The sequence below is a fragment of the Glandiceps talaboti genome, chromosome 1 (assembly GCF_964340395.1).
Source record: "Glandiceps talaboti chromosome 1, keGlaTala1.1, whole genome shotgun sequence".
Lineage (NCBI taxonomy): Eukaryota > Metazoa > Hemichordata > Enteropneusta > Spengelidae > Glandiceps > Glandiceps talaboti.
Window position 1 is genome coordinate 22,223,228 of NC_135549.1, and position 21,289 is coordinate 22,244,516.

Genomic DNA, 21,289 nt, shown 5'->3' on the forward strand with positions numbered 1-21,289 from the left:
GCAACAGGACGGTGGAAATGATTTCTATATTTTTTGCCAGATGCATCAACTTGAGGCTTTAGGATACATTTTTTCATTTTGCTTCGTTGCTACCAACGCCACCTTCCGTATTCTTATTTGGTTTTGTGACATGGTTTGTTCCACTCTTGCCTACAGCAGTACTTTGATTAGTGTTACTCTTGATCCAGTTCTGTCTTGAAACGCCGCTGTTTCCCTTCATGACACCATCATGACATTGGTACGGTTGCTGCTGAGTTTGCAACGGAGATACAGTTTGTTGAACCCCGTGCATTCCACCACCATTGCGCATGCCGTTACACTGAGAACCTTGCGACATGTTCACGTTTTGTGGTAAGGTGGGGCTATTTTGTGGTTGCATCAAGACTTGCTGCGTGCCTGGATTTTGAAGGTGGTTCTGAATTGGTGTGATGTTATGCGTACTTGGTGCATGTGTTAGTTGCCGTGCCTTTATTAATTCATAGGCAAATCTGTTGAAAATGGGACTGTCCTGCCTGTATGAACAAAGAAGAAACCTGGAATGACTGCAACTCTTATTAATATGCGGACATTTGAAATCTGTGAAACATTCGAAATGAGACTGATAATATGTATATCAGTACCCGTGTGTGTGTGTGTGTGTGTGTGTGTGTGTCTGTCTGTCTGTCTGTCTGTCTGTCTGTCTGCAATCATGCAGTGGGTGAATTGATGGATGGATGGATGGATAGATAGATGGATAGACAGATGGATGAATGGATGGATGGATGGATGGATGGAAGGGTGAGTGGATGGATGGATGGATAGATGGATGGATGGTTGGACTGACTCACCCTATTCCAATTGAATTTAGATTTGACGTTTGAGAATATGAAACAATGCTGGGGTCCTCTAACAGCGGAGTTTTCCCAGTTATTGAAGATGGAATTGGCTGAAATTGCGGTTGGCATTGATTTGGCGGCCTTCCTTGGAAATACTGCGGTGCCGGTGGTTGGAATCTACGAAAGGGTGGTCTATTTCCAGCAAACAAAACAGGTCTTGTATCTCGTTGCAGATTTGGAGGAGAACATTCCAATCCCCCTTGAAATTGGTTTCTCATATATGACGATGGTCCCATGTTGAACTGAGATGGTTTCGAGAATTGCAAGTTGTGCTGTACAGGTTGTCTGTTGGTGGTTTGAAAATTCATCGCGACTGGTGGTAGTACAAACATAACAGGTCGGGCAGGCATCCCCCCTGACTGTCGAGAGAAGTCGGGAGTCACATATTGGCATTGTTGCTGGTTGGGTTTGTTCACATTTGAGCAAACACTAGAAGTTACTGGAAGCCTAGACTTTTGCGCAGTAGCAGAACTGGTTGTAACATTAGCATGATTAGACACAGTCGTGGTTTTCTGACAAATTGGAACGAAAGGTTCTGCTGTCGGTTTAAACCGACTTTCTTTAACGACAGTACAAGATTCACTATTATTCTGTTTGTCGACATCACTCTCTCGTTCTTCCTTTATGTCTTCCAAAGGGGTACCATTAACGCCGAGTCTTTTCCTGCCCTTTCCTTTCTTTGGCTTTAAATTTAGTTTATTTTCCCGTATATTTTCCGTTTCTTTGTTACCATCACCTTTGTTACCGTCATCTTTGGTCGTAGCACTGACGCGGTTGGTCGGAACGGTAATATTAGCCGGTTTTTTCGCACAGAGCTTGCTTCCGCTTTTCTTGTGAGTGAGCAATGGTTTGTCTTCCAAAAGTTTCTGCAATTCAGTCCAACTACTTGACTTGGTGGTTTCAGACACTGTCGGCCAGTGTTTTGATGACTTTTTGATTGATTTATTACACTTCTTTTTCTTGGCAACTTGCTTCTTGTTTTTAGCGTCGGTTTCTTTCTCCTCCGATTTCGTGAAATCTTGAGACAGTTCCGATAAAGGGCGATCTGTCAGTGTAACATTGCTGAGAAAGATCTCCTGTCTCCGTTCATTTTCACTAACCCTTTCTGCTAGTAAAGATAGTGCGCTCTCAGCTAGTTTGTCATATGGGCTTTCTCTCTGCAAAAATAAGAGTGTCATCTTTCAATTCTTCATATAGCAGGTAAACTATAATTAATTTGAGAGAGAGAGAGAGAGAGAGAGAGAGAGAGAGAGAGAGAGAGAGAGGGGGGGGGCAGGCAGGCAGGCAGGCAGACAGACAGACAGACAGACAGACAGACAGACAGACACAGACAGACAGGCGGATGGAGGAAGAGTGGGAAGTATGGATACACGAGAAGAATATAATAGAAATCACTGCATGAAACCATAAAGTTCGAAAGATGCTTTCTTGGTCATTAATGCGTGGTGACTGTTATATAATTATTATCGTCAAGAATACCTTGTAATGTTCGACCCTCGGAAAAAAAAAGTCTACATCAAAATAGTCAACATCAAATCAAGTTGCGAACGGGGATGACCATTTAACGCAAAATTACAGGAAAACATTCATAGAAATATTTCAGTTGGTATAAATACATCATACTCAACCCACCTCGAGCTTAGAAGAAATCTCGTCCACATGGACACTCTCACCGTTGACTAGGTCACCGCTATCACAGGACATCCATGCGATAAATTTGCTCTGTTGTCTGTCGTGAGAAAATGGGAAAGAATGATTGTGCACATACGCATGCAAAGTTTGTTTACAATGGTCGAACAGATGGTACAAACCTTCGATGAGCACATAGTCCAACTGGTGTGTTTTGTGGCAAAGTTATATGTGCAAATTTGAATGGTGTCTCAAGAATTACAAAACTTCATAATTTATTGACCAATTTGCTATTTGACCTTGAATATGAAGGTTAAAGGTCATGGTCTCATTAGAAAGCTCGTCATTGATAATGTGAGGGTAGACACTTGAATGGTGTCCATAAGTACCAAACTTTTGGAGATAACAGGCAAAATGTGCTTTTCTATCACACATATGGCCATCACTGTTTTCAAGGTCAAGGTCAAGTGATTTGCACATGTTTCGCAAAGTCAACCCCAGTCATGATGAAAGTATTACCCCTTGAAATGTTTTATTTTCAGATCTATGAAGATAACCCTAATTTCAAATTGGACTTTTAACGTCAAAGGTCATGGTCTTAAAATATGTATGGGTGTAGGATGGAGTCACTATATATATTACACTTCCAAAGTTATGATGTATATTGAACAAATATGACCGCCATTCTAGCATCTTTGATTCAGTCGCAAAAAAATGGCATGCTTATATCTCACATACCATGTTACATTTGTGTCAGGTTTGGTTGAAATCGGTTGGTGTATGCAAGAGATATGAGAGTGGACGAACGCACGCACCGACGTCGACCCCAATGTAATAGTTCCCTCAGGGCGGTGCCCGTTGGAGGCTAATAATCGGATTTCGATACACCTGATAATACTAGTACAGCAGTCCCCAGCTCTGTACTACCTTCAGATGATAAATAGTCGTGAATATTCATTGTTCAACGAATGAATATGTATGTCTGTTAAGTCCCATGATGCAACAGTGGATTACTATGAGAACAATGAAGGTGAATAGATTTTCAATAATTTAATATGTCTTGTGAAATCATGAAATGACTCCAAAGTTTACGAAAATATTTTTATTATCTGGAATTTGCCCTTTAATTGATAAATGTGTAGAAACGTTGTAGAATTATTTGATGTAACTACAATCATAATTGTGGGGTAGATTGTCTACAGATTCCTTTCCAGAAATGACGTCAGATTAATCAAAATCTTGATTGTGCAAATCAAATGCATCCCTGCACCAAAGAGGTCTAAGCCTGCACTTTGTTCTGAGCTTCAATATTGATCTTGGAAATTTGCAGGTGAGAGCGCCACCTTTGGTAGATTTTTTATCTGTAGTGTGTACGTACACGATACAGTTGTAGGCGCTTCTTCATTGCTGCTTCATAAATGTTTATAAAATGGACAGCACAGTCAGGCCCCGTTTAAGACTCAAGTCAGTAATGTATACAAAATAATTCACATACATAATAGACATTCAAACTGTATTCAGCAGTAACACAGCAATTTGGTACACTCTATTTCTTTAGAAATATGGTCCCTTAAATATGACGTCATAATGCTATGCGCGCGCGCGCGCGCGCGTGTGTGTGTGTGTGTGTGTGTGTGTGTGTGTGAATACTTATTGATAGTTGGTAGGCATGATTTGGTTTTTGTAATGATATAAGTATGTTTCGATATGAAAAAAGTAACCATCGAAGAGCATAAAGTGCCAGACTGCGACTCATTTCATCAAAGAAATACATCAACGACAGCATATTTCAGTCGAAATGCTCTAACCTACTCATGAAGTGAATAACTGGAAGAAAAAAAGATGCGTAGAGGAACCCCAAACTCGTGCAAATTAGGCGTCGTATGTCTCCGTAGCTTGTTTTTTGAACATTCTTTTTTCAAAATGTTTCAAAATGTTTTGATCAAAAGTATTAAAACAAAACGGGTTTCGTGGGAATGACACAAGAACTTGTCTACGTCTGTGGCCGTGGGGCGTATTAGACAGTCCTGTGTCAGAAAAGAAAGTATTCCGAACCCTGTCCGAATAGGCTAGTACTGGCTATCGGAGCTTATCGGAACATTGACTGTATGGCCTACTTGCAATTGATCAGGACTCTACAGTCGAGTACCGTAATGCCGGTTAATTCCATTATAATCTAAATATTTTCTGAGTTACTTCTACATGCAATCTGATTAAAATCCGATGTGGTGAAAGCGGCTAGATGTCCTTATTTACCTCTATTTATCGTGTTGTGACGTTTGTTTTGTTCGGAGTGATCGCCGCCTTCCCACTCCGAACAAAACAAACGTCACAACACGATTAATAGGGGTAAATAAGGACATCTAGCCGCTTTCACCACATCGGATTTCAATCAGATTGTTCTACATGTAGCTTTACGTGGAAAGTTGTTCTTACCGGTTTGAAATGAACATTGGTGTCTCATCTAAAAGATCATCTACGGACACACCGCACACACTGTTATTCTCATCACCGTGTCCAGTTGTTGACTCGTCATTTTTATCATCCCCAAGAAAAATATTTTTCATCTGTAGCCAATTTTGAAGTATGGATTCGGTCTTTTCAGCTAGTTCGTCGGGATCATCGTTAAATAGAATGCCAAGTCGTGAGAGCGATAACCATTCTTGTGTGTTGGAATCTTCAACTGATAAAAAATTTCGGAACGATTTCTCCTCTGCCAGGATCTTCATGAGATCCGGACATCTCATGTTCTTTTAGTTTCGCGGCGGCTTGATCAGGACAGTTTGTTTCGTATAACCGCCAAATATTTAGTGAAAATAAGTTTCGATGGTTTGACCAGTTTGTCGTTGCGATATTTCATTGTTTTTGACAACAGCTGTATAGCAACCGTTCGAAAGAGACCACGAGATCGAACGCATCGAGTAAGGCTTTGTCAGCCGAACTGTGGTGGCGCCCTTTAAACAAAGAACGCCATGCATTGACGTCAACTTAGCGCTGCGCGCTGGGCAGCCAGAAACAAATGCATGAAAACAGTGGAACTTACCTGGCCGCGTTGTGGAAATGTATGGTTGGTGATACTCGTAGAAGAGAAGATATATGTAGTCATTTACAAGGTATGGCCACAGATGAATATTCCGCTAATTTTATAAGTGGCAGGTACAGCAGAAAAAGTAGGCGGCCATACCTACGGGTGAGACCTGTGCATCTACCCAACAAAACAAATTCCATAAAACCTCACACCACTGGCACTAGTCATTTAGTGGGCAGAGATAAAAAGTAGCCGGCCGGTAAGAAATTGCGGAGAAGCCGGTTGTTTTTGCCGGCTACCTGTCCTTAGCTACATCCCTGTGTGATCAGTATATTGTTTTTGTTGATGGTGTGCTATAACATGTATACGAATAAGTTATATATTAACTGTCTCTCAGTTTTCGGGTAGGGTGATATTCTTCGAAGATTGCCATTGGAAAAACGTTGAAAAGACTATGCTATTATTGATATTAAAGGGGAACACCAACCCCATAAAATAAAGATATTTTCATATACATTACTATGGGTTCCTGGAGAGTCATTTGATGATTTTACATCACCTACAATTACTTGTGATTTTAGAGAAACATCAAGTTGATCTTGTGAATTTATAAGGTATCTTTGCTGTGGGTCATTGCTTCATGGTAGTCAGCAGAAATAATATATTCATGGTTACACAATGAATATTCATGAGATGTGATTACACTGAAGGGAATAAGCACTCATGATTTCTAAATATTCATTGTGTAACCATGAATATATTATTTCTGCTGACCCCATTTGCAAAACCCACAGTTTATGAAAATGTCTCTGTTTCCTGGAGCGCCATTCCCCTTCAAAACAATTTCTTTTCAATGGGATTATAACTTAAAAAGATGGGAGATAATTTGTGGGGAAGTAAGTCTTAAATTTATTAGTAACATGAAGATGAATTTAACTTTCACAAATATCAGCCTGGTAGTTTTTAAGTTGTCTTTTTTTTACCAAACTTTCTGATTTGCACATTGACAATGGAACTATTTGTATCAAACAATTCACTCCCCGAGAAAGAAACCCATCAACTTTCACACTGATCCGCTCCTTTTTTTTAACCAAAATAAAATCTTTTTTAGACTTCGATGTTGAACAATTATTCATCAAGACAGCCCTAGAGATATCAGACTTAATGGCCCAGGTGTTTTAGTGTTTACTGAGGCCTTTTTAATACCACAAACCACATCTTTTTTAGACATAATTTACATACCAATGCTGTGATTATCTCTCATCTTGAGCAAGTGTTAGACATCCATATACACACACCCTCACTGAATTTCAAACTCTTACAGCCAGTTCTTTTTTTAAAGCCTATACCACAGAGATCTTTTCTCAGACCTAATTTACATATACCTGATCAGTTCACATTGCCTTGAATTCAACTATCCATCATTGCACAATCTACCACCTAGACCACAAAAATACCACCATCTACCAAGTTTCATTGTAATCGGCCAAGCAGGTTTTTATTTCGTCATTACCACACATGCAGACACACACACACACAGACATTTCACCATTCCAATGGCATTTCTTCATTCACACACACACACACATTTCACCATTCCAATAGCACTTCTTTATTCACACACACACACACACACACACACACACACACACACACACACCAAACACACGCACACAGACATTTCACCATCATTCATTCATTCATTAAGTTCAGTAGTGCTAAAAACCAAACAGAGACATTGTTTTTTTCTCTAAGTTCTCTTTATTTGTAAGGAAAAGAAAGTCATCATTGTAATTTTGAAATACAACACGATATATTTATTAAACTTTACCATACACATTACAATATAATGTTACGCTATGTACCATACATACACTAAGTCCTATTTCACTGATATGCACATTTTAACATATGTAACACCTATTCTACTGAACTAGCTGTTGAATGGCAAGTTCAAGTTGACATCCTATCCTGGATGCTTCTTCAGGCCGACTGATGATCTGATGACAGATGGTTGTGGTGACAAATGACAGAGTAGCATTATCATGTGATGATGAAAACTGTCAAGGAATTTTCCTGATCACAGTGTTGTACACGCCTGCCAAGTTGTGATGTAGTCCCCTCCCCTATTAAGAGAAGGCTCCTCCAATTTGACATATACGGCCTCCTTCACCCCCAATTCCTCAACGGTTCTCATCATCACATGACATTTCTACTCCATCAGGTGTCACTAACCATCTGTCATTAGATCATCAGTCGGCCTGAGGAAGCATCCAGGATAGGACATGAAACTGTTGCCATTCAAAACAACAGCAAGTTCAGTTGGATAGATAGTCATTACTTCGTAATTAACTTCATACCTGGATGACTGAGAACATTCATAGACATATATGACACCATTCATTATATTACTCACATCACTGACATGAAATATATAACAAATTGATAACATTTCAGGTACACTTTTCTTTGTATGCTTTTTGGGGAAAAAAAGTTTACTTTTATACAATATTTTTTTTCCCTTTATCATGAGCTCTGCTATTTGAACATTTGAATACAATAAATATATACTAATACATGTACTAAATATATGTATGGTGTAATTAGATCACAAATGTGTTTACTACGATGGACGTCAGACATAAATATCCCAAATTAATATCTTGGAAATCAAACCAAATTAATGTTTCTATTGCACTGTCTGATCTGCATTGGGCAGGGTATTGTCAATTCATTCTACATGTGGTAGTATCATAACTTATAACTTATCAATGTTCTCACACAACATTTCTGATGATGGGGCTATACTGTTGGTGAGTGCACACAGGAGGGATCATAGTTTATGAATGACATGTCATTTGTATCAATTATTAGGATGTTGGCTTCGTCTCTTCAATGTTGGATGATGTTGACAGATTTGTACAGTGAGATAACGCTGTCATAAGCATCATCATCATCATCACTGTGACATTGGACACCTAAGACACACACATGAACTAAAACTTAATATTGCAAATTGTTGATATAAGCTATCAATGGACATCGGTATAATTACACTCTCAATAGGGTGGGGTCTCTGATAGCAAGTTATCCCAAGTGTCTGCACATTCAATCAGTGTTTACAATATCTTGATTACATGGTAATCATATCCACATAACCAAGGCACCACTTACACCAACTTGTGTAATCTACCACATGCAACAATAATAATTTTACTTTGTGTCCGAGATTGCAGATAGCTTGAATTCCATAGTTGTAAGCCATTGGGATGATGATTGTTTTGCTAAATACTACTGTTTTGAAAAGTTGCAACAGTGATCAGTGATGGACCAAAATCTTTTACATTATTACATTTGCAATGTATTACTGACTCAAACTTAACAATCTTTCATTCACACCGTCTGAAGAAATGATCCTGTATATAAGAGATATCAACCGATAACATCATACATTTCACACATTGCTTGGTATAACTGTAAGTAAAAGTACAGTTGTAAATACTATTATATAACAAAGAAAAGTTATTTATGTATTTATTCTGTAACTGTGGCTGTAATCCTATCTGATTGGCTAATGCAACATTTCACTGGCCTATCACATGGGTTGATATTCAACAGATTAGTGTAAGCAGAACTAAAGTTGTAAATACTATTATAACAAACAAATGTAATTTATTTTTTCTGTAACTGTAGGCCTATTTGATTGGCTAGTGCAACATTTCACTGGCCTATCATATACAGACCTGTAAATGTATAACATAGACAATAGGTGTTTTATATCAGGTCAAAGTGACTCTAGCCTACCTGCAGACGTGTAGGACTAATGCTACAACACTATTTCTGCTATCCTAACTACAATGATAACTGTATCACACTGGTCCAGAGGCCATGCCCCTCCACACATGTTTTATAATGTATTTGACCAATAACGGTCTATACAGGAATGGCTCTTCTAGACCAGTGGGACACTGCTATCATTGTAGACTTGTTGGATGAGCGAAAATTCAAAAATCAAAATGTCAGTTAGGATAGTGGAAATAGTGTAGTAGCGATAGTCCTACACATCTACTGGTAGGCTAGACTGACACTGACAGAAACCAAAACCAATTTTGAAGAAATACAAAGGAATAAATTCACTTTATTATAGTTGTCCCCTCTTCCTTTAATATCTGTCAGCCCTCATCCGTTTGCAACACAAAGAATTGTTATTTACAGTTATAAATATGAGAAGTTGTTATTTCAAACAAAATAAAATGTCCAATATTTCTGATCCATATCAGCAATATCAATGAAACTGAGTGACTTACACATAAACTTGGCACCACACTTTATTGCACAAAGTTTTACATATGCACAAATGTATGAGATGAAATGTGTATTTTTAAGGACGGCTACAACACCAGTAGTCATGCTAACTTCATTTCAGAGGATATACCGAGTTCTAAATATTATATCATGCTCACAAAATATTTGTAAAAGGAACAAGAATATTATTAATTTGTATTACAGACAGCTAATATCAAATAATTGCATTGGCCATGCCATCTTCACATGCTAGTATTACCATTGCCCTGATTGATAGAGTGCCCCCTGTGGTGGAAAGGTCAGACTAATATAGTGCCCTCTATCAGTGATATCAATTACTAACATTATGCCCTGAATAGCAGTTTATCTTAATATTTTTATTCTTTAATAATATATATATGAATGCAATTATTTTTCGACAGCTAAACATTTTCTTTAGCATATGGAGTGGGTTCTTAAAACTGAAGTGCTTGCCACGAGGTACAGGTAAAACATAACTTGCCTATCTTGTGTCAGGAAAATGTAAACTCATTGCCACTGAATAAAGAATATACTTGTTGAAATAAAAACAAATTGAACCATTTTGAGGAAAGGAATGGCACTATAATATCACCCAGGATTCATTGTAATATGGCTGATTAATAGGTAGCCAGAGACATGGCTAGTGATATAGAAAAAACATAGGATGTAAGTTTAATACTAGTATTACATTTGGACATGATTCATTGATTGATAAACATGTACAGCAAACCTTGTATAACAAAATGATAGTTGATAGATAATCATATATGGCTGCAATCTACATAAGCCCCCCTGGGTCGGTAAAAGTAGCTGTAACTGTTTACCATTATTGTTTACCTATTGAAATATACACCAATCTTATACTGGAAATGGTGTAATTCTTCTAATTAGCTGAATATGCCATATTCTTGTTATCAGAGAGATTAAAGCTTTCATGGTTTGGCCACTAGGGGGTGCTGTTTGCAAGCTGTTTTGTGGATGGAGGTGAGGGCCAGAACAGAATAGTTGAGTAATGTAGCCATGTTGTTCTCACTGTACTGTTTTATCAGTGACTAGTATCAGTAATCACTACTGTAATGATCATTTAAGAACACATGGAGTTCTTAATAAACACAAACTGTTCATGGCTTCATGCATTGCCTATACGTTCATTGGCCATTACCAACTTTTAGCTCTCACTTTGCCAAATCTTTGTAACCCTACATGCAAAATGATCGGAATTTCGGTAACTGGAAATGGCATATTACCCATCTACTAGTCATTGTCAATACTGAGCTCATGCATTTAAGCCATTTGTCAACAAAATGTAAATGCTTGTACACTGATGATGGGATGTGATACTTGGCTATCATGCATACTACAGCTGATACACTGATGATGGGATGTGATACTTGGCTATCATGCATACTACAGCTGATACACTGATGATGGGGTGTGATACTTGGCTATCATGCATACTACAGCTGGTACACTGATGATGGGGTGTGACTTGGCTATCATGCATACTTCAGCTGGTACACTGATGATGGGGTGTGACTTGGCTATCATGCATACTTCAGCTGGTACACTGATGATGGGGTGTGACTTGGCTATCATGCATACTTCAGCTACCGGTATAGTATTACAACAATACTACTTTGAAAATGAAAACAGAAATGATGATAAAATAATCCCAGTCACAATTACTGGGACTTTACATATATTGCACACTGTTTTTTAATACTAGCACTAAGTATACCATACACAAGCCAAGTTATTGTCTTTGAATTGAAAATATGGATTAAATACCCTGGTTGTTCTACATCATGTCAACCTGGGCCGTAACTACATAACTGAGTCTGTGGTGTTCTAAATATGAGTCGAACAATGATTCAAATTGCCATTATTTTCATAAATTAGGCTTGGGGAGGTATAATTTTAGTATCTCCCAATACTTTTTCTTTATTCTGCTGGCAAATACTCATGACTTACATGGTTTATCACTACTGGTCTAGTGACTCGTAATGACAAGGCCCCTGAGGTCACTCATAATTTTCCTTAGTTGGATGAAGAAAAATATTGGGGAAATACTATCTAATAGTTCATTTGATCGATCAAATCCCTGATAATATCACGGCAGTTATCACGTTAGTATTTGAATTGTATTTTCAGTCTTACTATCATTATGTTTACTTCTACCTACACGTATGTAAATACAGCTACTATTCACATGTAGAATGACCTTATTTCCTTATTCTGATGAATATCTTCAAACTTACACAACTTATAACATTTGTAATTACAGTATTCATAAAGACTATGAATATGTTGTGAAATATTAAAACTGATGCACACTGTATTACTATGATTTATGCACGCATTTTGACTGATGTGTATTTTAAATAAATGTTCCAACATGGCACTTGAATAATCTTAACATACACCACTGCAATGCAGTACTATATTCATTTGAATATCAATATTTGCACAAAACTTACACGTAGGTCTCTATTTTATGATTCCATTCTATTTCATTTTGTGTGTATTTTTCTCACTAAGGAATGAATGAATTGGCAATAAAGGTTCGATGAATGACAATAATTGTAACTTGAGTGGAAAATATATCGTTCATGGTTCCAAGAATCCATAGGGCAGTAAAATATAGTTACTTTAGATTGGTAAATTAGAAACGAATACATCATGAACACTGCATGGGACCAAAGATACCAGATACCATCAATTAATGGATATATTATTCCTTCAGATTCAAGTTTAGTCTGTAAGGTGCGCCGTGACGGGGCACCCTCACACACTGGTCAACCCCGGCCGGTGAGGTGGGTGCAACACGACGCATCTCACAGTCAAATTTAACATCGACCTTAAATAATTAAATAACTGTATTGTCAAGAGCCATGGTAGATGGATTGAAATGTCACATTCATTGAATTACTGTTCCAAAGTAATGATATCTAACAGTCCAATAATTGTAGTTCTATTTGTGAGTGACAGGAATTTGTATATGAGTAAACATTACTAATGATATGAAGCAATCTCATTTTAAATCCCTTTTGTTGACTGTGTAATGCCAGGGGTCAGTTGGTGTTGATGGTGGGTGGGTTGGGGTGGGCAAATATGTACTAATTATTAATAAAGGTGCAGATCAAAATGAAGCCCCCTTTTCAGTGTGGATCTGTCATCCAGACATGCACAGCATGTACTTGAGTCCCATTGACTGCACCTAAATAGGTTAATGTATCAGAGTGTACACTCTTGGTTGAAAACACAAAAAATATTATGTGACACATAAATTTGATAAAGTCGATATAGAGAAGAGTATTCGGTTGTCTACATAGGCTGTATGGAGACCAAGCTCTCTACATGGACTGTAAATGGCTGAGCTTTATGATACAGTAACACAGTAAAACACACAATATACTAGTATACGTTATATATACATGTACACATAGTAACTTCTAGCAAGATTCTCCGTTGACGGCTTTGGATTGGTTTGCACTTACCGATTGTTTAACTGGACTGTCTAATACTGAGCTGTTTTCGTTTTGAGATGAGCTGACTTTAGCACGGAGATAGTCAGCAAAGAGAGTCCTAGCTCTGTGCAATACTTTCTCTGCGTTGTGTTTGCGTACCATTCTGTCAAAGTGCATGGCTAGCTCATTGTAATCTAAGTGATTACCCATAACGTAATTCCTATGTTCTAATAGCAATGTCAGACACAGAAAAAGCATGAAAGGATTCCCACCTCCGAATTCTTGCGGTTGAGGTAATGTCGCGAAACTATTCTTAGTTGAACCTCCGTTAGCCATGGTAACATTGGGGGAGGGTTCCGGTGAGGAGGATGGTGACGCACTGTTTTCTTCACTCGTCTTTCTCTCTTTCGGGATATCTGGTTCACTGAAGTGATCTTCCTTCAAGATCATCTCCTCACTATTGCAATTGTTGTCTGGAATGGTGGAATGAACCTCACTAGTTGACTTTGATGAACACCCTGACTCCATGCTTTGTACTGAGTCTACACTACTGCATTGTTTTGGTAAAACTGGATGTGTTGGACCGTTTTCTTTCACTGTAGTTACACTGTTTGGGATTTCAGTTTCATCAAAACTAGACTGTGTGGGGTTGGGGCTGCTAGGGCAGCTACTACACTGACTAATGCTGGTAGACCTTTGTCTTGCAAATTTAAATCTCATTCTGTCGGTTGGAGACATACACGGAGACAGAGGTGCCGGTGGTCCTGAAAGCTCAAGTTCTCCTTCTGGGAAATCCGGTGGCAAGGAACTCCACATTACTTCTAACATGGAGAGGGCGTCATGGAATGCAAATTCTCGTTTCAGTTCAAGCAGAAGCCAACGATAACAGAAGAAGAGATCCTCAGCGTTTTGATCTTTCAAGTATGTATAAAACTCAGGGTCACAGCATTCCACCAGTTTGGCAAGATCGTTGAATTTACAGGTCATAGACACACCATCTAACATAAAGTTACCCTTGAGTCTAGTCATAATGCCACAAAAGCAGAGATATGCGTGGGCTTCATCTTTCATGACATAAAGTATTGGCGATGCAATGTCACTCATCCCCTGACAGTACGATACATCGGCATGTGATAATGCATAGGTACAAAGTATATTGTACAGTTTCTTTACATTTAAGTTCTCATCCCCGCCGGAGTAGAATTTATGCATTCTATCCGTCCTCAGAACATCTTTGTGTACCATGTTCATGATATACTTGACCTCTTCACGTTCATCACTCAGCCATTTCTTCTTCAAGTCTTCATACTCGTTGGCTTTTCTCTTCAAATAATAGAACCTTTCCTCCCCTGTCATTCCATCTGGGAAGATGTTCAACAGATGTCTCCAGGTAACTTTCCGTAGCGATGGCTCTATTCCGCCGTGGTAGACATGAAGCCGGAATTCATTTGGTTTCAGTAGTCTGCCTTGATGGTCTAAGAATGCATGGAAATCAGAATCACTCAGAGGTGGCCGTGCAGCTTTGGCAATTTCATCTTCGCTTTCAGAGGTGATAAAAATCCGTTGTACTCTATTAATTGTTTTCTCCACCTGGGTGACAAACGCTCCAACCAGTGGCATACCCACCATAGATCTATCTCTAAAATTGCCATTGCCAGCTCCGGTCACATCCTTAGCACTAACAATATCCCAGTCCTCCAGACCTAAAGAATTAAGTTTGGATTTTTTGTCAGTCAATGTACATACTTCCTCTAGGCTTACACGGTACCAAGTACCAGAATCTAACGGTGTATCACTACTCACTACGAGGGGTGTATTTTCTTGGAGCTCTCTCAAACTTAGCATGTGCCATGAAGCATCTGCTGACTGTGAGTCAGTTTTGTCTTCCGCCATGTATCTACACACACGACCTGAAGTAATACAACAAGGTATTCCACAGAAAAGGAAAAAAAAGAAATAAAAAAAGGTGACAGGCATGCACAACTCACAAACACAAGACAAGGTGTTTTTTGTTTTTTTTTAACAATAATGGATCTTTGTCTACAAATTATATTTTTAGAGATTACATCTAAACAAGTGAAACTTGAGCTGATTTTCACCTTCAAGAACGCTTAATTCATTCTTCTTTCCTTTTTTTTGGCTTTTTTTTTGTATTGCATCAAAAACTTTAATTTGCCTTTTTTTCAGTACATGTATATACAGTATCAAAATGTTCACATTTTGTACTCTTCTGTTGAACTTTTCTGTTTCCAATCAATGTTCTTTCCTCTACTACAATGTTTACAAAAATGACAAAAAAAATCAGTTCCACAATGATACTTTCTTAATAAATTCAACAAATTTTGACATGAGACCTAGAATGCAGAAAAAATCCATTATTTCACACAAAATATATACATAAAATAGATGGGATAGCAAAATCAAATAAGAACTATTACAAAATTCCCTCAAAGCACCGGAAATTAGTACATGCAGGTTTAGTATTACATTGACTGTCAGTGCATACTAAGTACGATTCACACTGATGGAAAAACTGTTCACAGGACAAACAGATATCGCTACATCATAAAACAATTGTTGATTATTTGGTTCCAAGATGCATTGCGTGAGACATTATCACTTGTGTGATTATTTTTGGGCTTGCATATGAAGTATGAAATATATTTTCATTATTAAACAATAGAGATATTTTGACTTGTTTTAGTTGTTCACAATTTCTGAGAACAAAGACTAAACATCATCATTGATGTTTACTAGAAACTAGAAAAACCAGGGTATGGTCATGCGACAACAATCCCCTTTGAGTAGCCAGGGTATGATCACATGACAACAATCCCGTGTAGCCAAGGTTTGGTCATGTGACAACAACTCCCTGAGTACATGTAGCCAGGGTATTGTCATCTGACAACAATCCCTCTGGGTAGCATGTGCACAATACTTTGTGTGTACAGAATACATGACATTGTATGGAGGGAGTACACAATACATCTCGGAACTGAAGATAGGATCCATGGAATAACATTCAAACATGGCATCAACTAGAAGTGGTCTTGGTCTACCAACTGGATCAAGTTAAAATCTTCATCCATATATGTATACACTGACTAGTTTTATATAAATAACACAAATAGCAAGCAACTCAGTAAAAATATTACAATGTCAAATTTCTTCATCTGAATGACAACCTTTTGAAGAACAAGTCATAATATTCCATGATAATTGCTTACTTTACTTTTGGTATACAAATATCAAATTAGGTTATCAAATTATTTATTTATATATTATGCCTGAATACCTGGTTTGAGTTCTGCCACTTGCAAGTGATGATTTTAATTATATGTTCTGTACTAGTAAGTAGGTAATACATGTAGACTACCACAGGAATCTTACATGCACAGTGCTTCCAATCAAAGTATGAACGATAAACTATTGCGACATATTGATACATTAACAAAGTAGGTCTGTGTCTTTGTACTAAATTTAGTATGGTCAGATCAAAGATGTGCTGCAATTGTGTGTGTCATGACTGATAACTTCAATCATAACAAATTTGGTGGCTCTTACAGATACCGAGGTTTGTTGCCTTTTACACCACTCTGTACATTTAGCCATGATATCTACCTACAGACGGGGGTTTCTTTGCAACAATGAATATTGCGCATCCACTCGGCAGCATTATCAAAGTAAACTGTCATTCAACTTTGCAGCTGAGTAGGCAATGTTGTGACAACTGTAGCTAAATCTACATCAATGATTCAGGACAAGTTCAGTAATGTATCAATATATTGCAGCACTTAATCGTGCATACAGTACTTTGATTGAAAACACTGTGAATGCAGTACACATTACCTCCTAACACACTAATATACATGGTGCTTATCCCTCTTTGAAAATAAATTTCATGACAGGAATGACCATACATGTAGATCTCACCTGGTCCTTCAAATGGCTTGGCATCCACTTTGATTTGTAAGCAGGGCTGAGATGCACTAAGAAAGGCAGCATCTAAATCCCAGTCAGAAAGTAGAGACAGGTAGACCTCGTGACCATGCTCATCACGGGATAGATAGCTGATAGTGAAGTCACTGTAGAGGAACAATTTCAACGTTAGTGATCGAACAGTGAAATAGTACCATGAACAGATACTGAAATACAACAACATTTGTCAAATTTAGTAATTGTAAGCTACTACAAAAACATATTAACAGACATTGAAATATAAATAAATTTATCAAATTTAGTAATTGTATGCTAATATCAACATACAAAAAAACATTGAAATACATATCAAACTTACAGAGCTGACACTGTGACCACAACAAAAAACATGTCAGCTTATCACCCAGGCAAGCGAAAACAGTAATACAGCAAAATTAATTTATCCAGTAATGTTTGGTCTTCTTGGGTTTCTAAATAGTATTTGCTACCATGATATAGTCTGTACATTTGTAAGCTTACACTAGATATAACATACTGTGCTGCCATATCAGGTAGAACAAAAAGATGTACATTTAGTATCTTACATTCTAGATACCATATAGTCTGTAAGTATACACTAGATATGACATACAACATGTCATCAGCCATGTCACGGGTGGAACAACACAATGTACATTTAGTATCTTACACTCTAGATACCATATAGTCTGTAAGTATACACTTAACTAAATATGACATACAACATGTATCGTGCTGGCATATCAGCCATCACACGGGTGGAACAACACAATGTACATTTAGTATCTTACACTGTCTAGATACCATGTATAACCAGTGAATCGTAGGAAATCTATTTTCCTCGTTTTGGTTCAACTATCACTACTACAGTATCAATAGTGACTGAAGCATCTTTACCTGTTATTTGATTGCATAATACATAACAAACAAAAAATACAAAGTTACCTGCTGATAAATATTGATATTACATCAGACATCAGAAGAATTCTTCATTTTCTGACTAGCAATATGTGATTTTTGTGTACTTGTGACTCAGTTCTTGTCATATGAATCATTGCGTAGGTTTTTTGATGATGGATGAAATATACCGTGAATGCTCATGATCCATTCCCACAAGACTAATTTGTTTTGATTTATAGCTGGAATTTAATAGTTCTCACTCTCAGAAGATACAGGATGTCCATGTACAATAACTGTTATCATGATTTGGTATCTTAAATACACAATTTCTCAATTTCTAACAGTTAAACATCATTAACAACCACTACTCATTATTTGAGGTCATCTCCATAGCAACACTTCCCACTCATAAGTGATATGATATACAGCAGGTGTCTATCACTGCAGACAGTTATATGTCAATAGAAATGCTAATGTGACAACATATTTACTTTAACAACCTTCTGCCCCTGTAGAATATGAAGTTTCTCCTCCCTGACAGAGTTTTAACTTTTAAAAGAAAATGTCAATAACACAAAGACCTGTTTTATGTGAATAAAAAAGGTATGTCTTGAATAAAAAGATATTTGTTGAAATGCTGAAATACATGATGTATGTAATATGTCAAAGCACCAGATAATGATGTAAATCATTCAACAATGCACTTCTCTTGAACAAGTATTAACGTGAATGGATAGGAACAAATAACTACATTATGTAAGAATAAAAAACAGTACATTCACATGAGTATTTTTAAAAATATTTTTTTCTGTCTGTTTTAGCTATGGGATATTTTTAAGCATTGTTGCGTTCTTTCTCTTTCCTGAAATAAAGTTAAATAATAAATTTGAATAGATGACAAGAATATTGAATATTCAAGTTGGTCATCTTGTAGATTTTTTTGTGGATATTGTGTCTGTTAGTGGATACAACAGGTAATGGCATCAAGAATACATATAGTTATAAATATAGATATGTACACAATGTTAGTTTTCAATTTACTAGTCGTTAACATTTATTTGTCATCATTTAAAGGCTGGTGCATTCACTCTAACCTTCTAAAACCATCATCTAATACAGCTGTTACTGTTATTGTTGTGACAGCGAATGTAGATGGCTGACACGCCTAGGTTATTTATAACACAAAACTCATTACATCATTTATATTTCAGAAGTCACTGCTTGTAGTTATATCAAAGGACTGTACATTTCATAGCTGGGACTGCAATTTTTAAAAATATTTTTTAAAAATAATTTATATGATTGCGATTCACTTGAAAATTTGGTTGAGTGGGACGAGTTGAAATTGGGACAAGTTGATCCGTTACCATTTGTATATTGTTGTATTTATTATTACTGTATTTAACAATATTGATGTCAGCCATCAGATTGTTACATCAATGCCAAGTTCAATTAGTGTAGGCAGTCTTTGTTTTTACTTGTCTTTTTCAGATTCTTTGTGTTTTGTAAACTGTAGTTTTTATTTTTTTCACATTGTGAGCTATTAACTATATCCTTTGAGGATAATTAAATAAATAAATAAATAAATATATATATAAATAAATGAATATATATATATATATATATATATATATATATATATATATATATATATATATATATATATATATATATATATATATATATATATATATATATATATATATATATATATATATATATATATATATATATATATATATATATAAATAGATAGATAGATAAATGAATGAATAAATGTTTATCTGTTTTTATGTATTTATTAGTCCTAGATCATGTGGTTTTCAAATATAATTCTGTGCTAAAATAAAATACATTGTGCTACACTCTGACTTTCTGGAAACAGAAAATATTGATTTGTAATGACAACAAATTCAATTAAACGTTAGGAATTTGATAACAGCAATCAATGATTTGGTTTAATAGAGTGATGGAGGACTAAAATAGTAACATTATTAATATCATTGTGTGTGGGTAGTACTAGTAGAGTCAGTGATTTCATTACATCTACATGGAGTGTCAAAGACTGATTTATCAGTACAGAGCGTCGATGGGTTGGGTTGGAGAAAATGAAATGGAAAGGAATAGACTGAAATAGAAAGGAACTAATGAGAATAGTATAAAACAATAGAATAGTCCACGATATAACAATAGAATAGAACAGAATACAATTATAGAACTAATGACAATGGAATAGAATAGAACAGAATGTAATAGAATAGAATAGAATAGAATAGAATAGAATAGAATAGCGATACTTTGTTTCTTTTGTGTTGTGTTGTGTTATGTTGTGTTGTGTTGTATTGTATTGTGTCGTGTCGTGTCGTATCGTGTTGTGTTCTGTTCTAATTTCTGGTATGCTATTCTATTCTATTCTATTCTATTCTATTCTATTCTATTCCATTCTGTTCCATTCCCAGAGCTTTTCTATTATATTCCCAGTTCTGTTCTTTTCAATTATTCTATTCTATTCTATTCTATTCTATTCTATTCCATTCTGTTCCATTCCCAGAGCTTTTCTATTATATTCCCAGTTCTGTTCTTTTCAATTATTCTATTCTATTCTATTCTATTCTATTCTATTCTATTCTATTCTATTCTATTCTATTCTACATGAATTAGAATAGACCAGGCAATGCCGTAGTGGAAATAATCCAAGTTTTAATTAAAATAAAAGAAGATTTAAATAAATCACAGCAATAGTAGTGATAGATGTATTATTTATGTCGTAGTCCATAGAATTTCATGACATCATCAATTTATGGACTGAAATGTAAACAACTAGACATTGTGTCGTTAGTATTAACAACACTGTGAGAGAACATATCAAATCTGGTTACTTATGTACTTTACTTAAAGTGTTTCCTCTTAGACCATTATATAGAGTTTTATGAAAATATCTTATCTGAGATTGAATTACACTTACAGGTTGTTGGGCATGCTAATCAGACAAAGTACAAATGTACAACCCACATTTGAAAATAAATAAATGATTGACTTATTATTAATATCTCTTCAAACTTAAAATATCTATTTTTGATACAAGAATTTGATTGCGTAGGATCCAA

The 21,289-nt window shown here is 36.4% G+C and overlaps 1 protein-coding gene across 2 annotated transcripts in view; it reads right to left on the reverse strand.

The window, feature by feature from the left end:
* Window positions 1-7,292: 7,292 nt before the first annotated feature.
* Window positions 7,293-21,289, reverse strand: part of LOC144444852 (TBC1 domain family member 25-like) — a 31,924-nt gene continuing 17,927 nt past the window's right edge. The window contains exons 3-4 of one of the 2 annotated variants that reach the window (XM_078134510.1): window positions 17,259-17,410; window positions 7,293-15,028 (exon numbers count right to left, since the gene is read on the reverse strand). In XM_078134510.1, coding sequence (XP_077990636.1) covers window positions 13,311-15,028; window positions 17,259-17,410 — 1,870 coding nt within the window. In that variant the 3' untranslated portion in view covers window positions 7,293-13,310. Of the gene's footprint in view, window positions 15,236-17,258; window positions 17,411-21,289 lie in introns of both variants that reach the window. The other variant, XM_078134438.1, reaches the window with a different exon arrangement.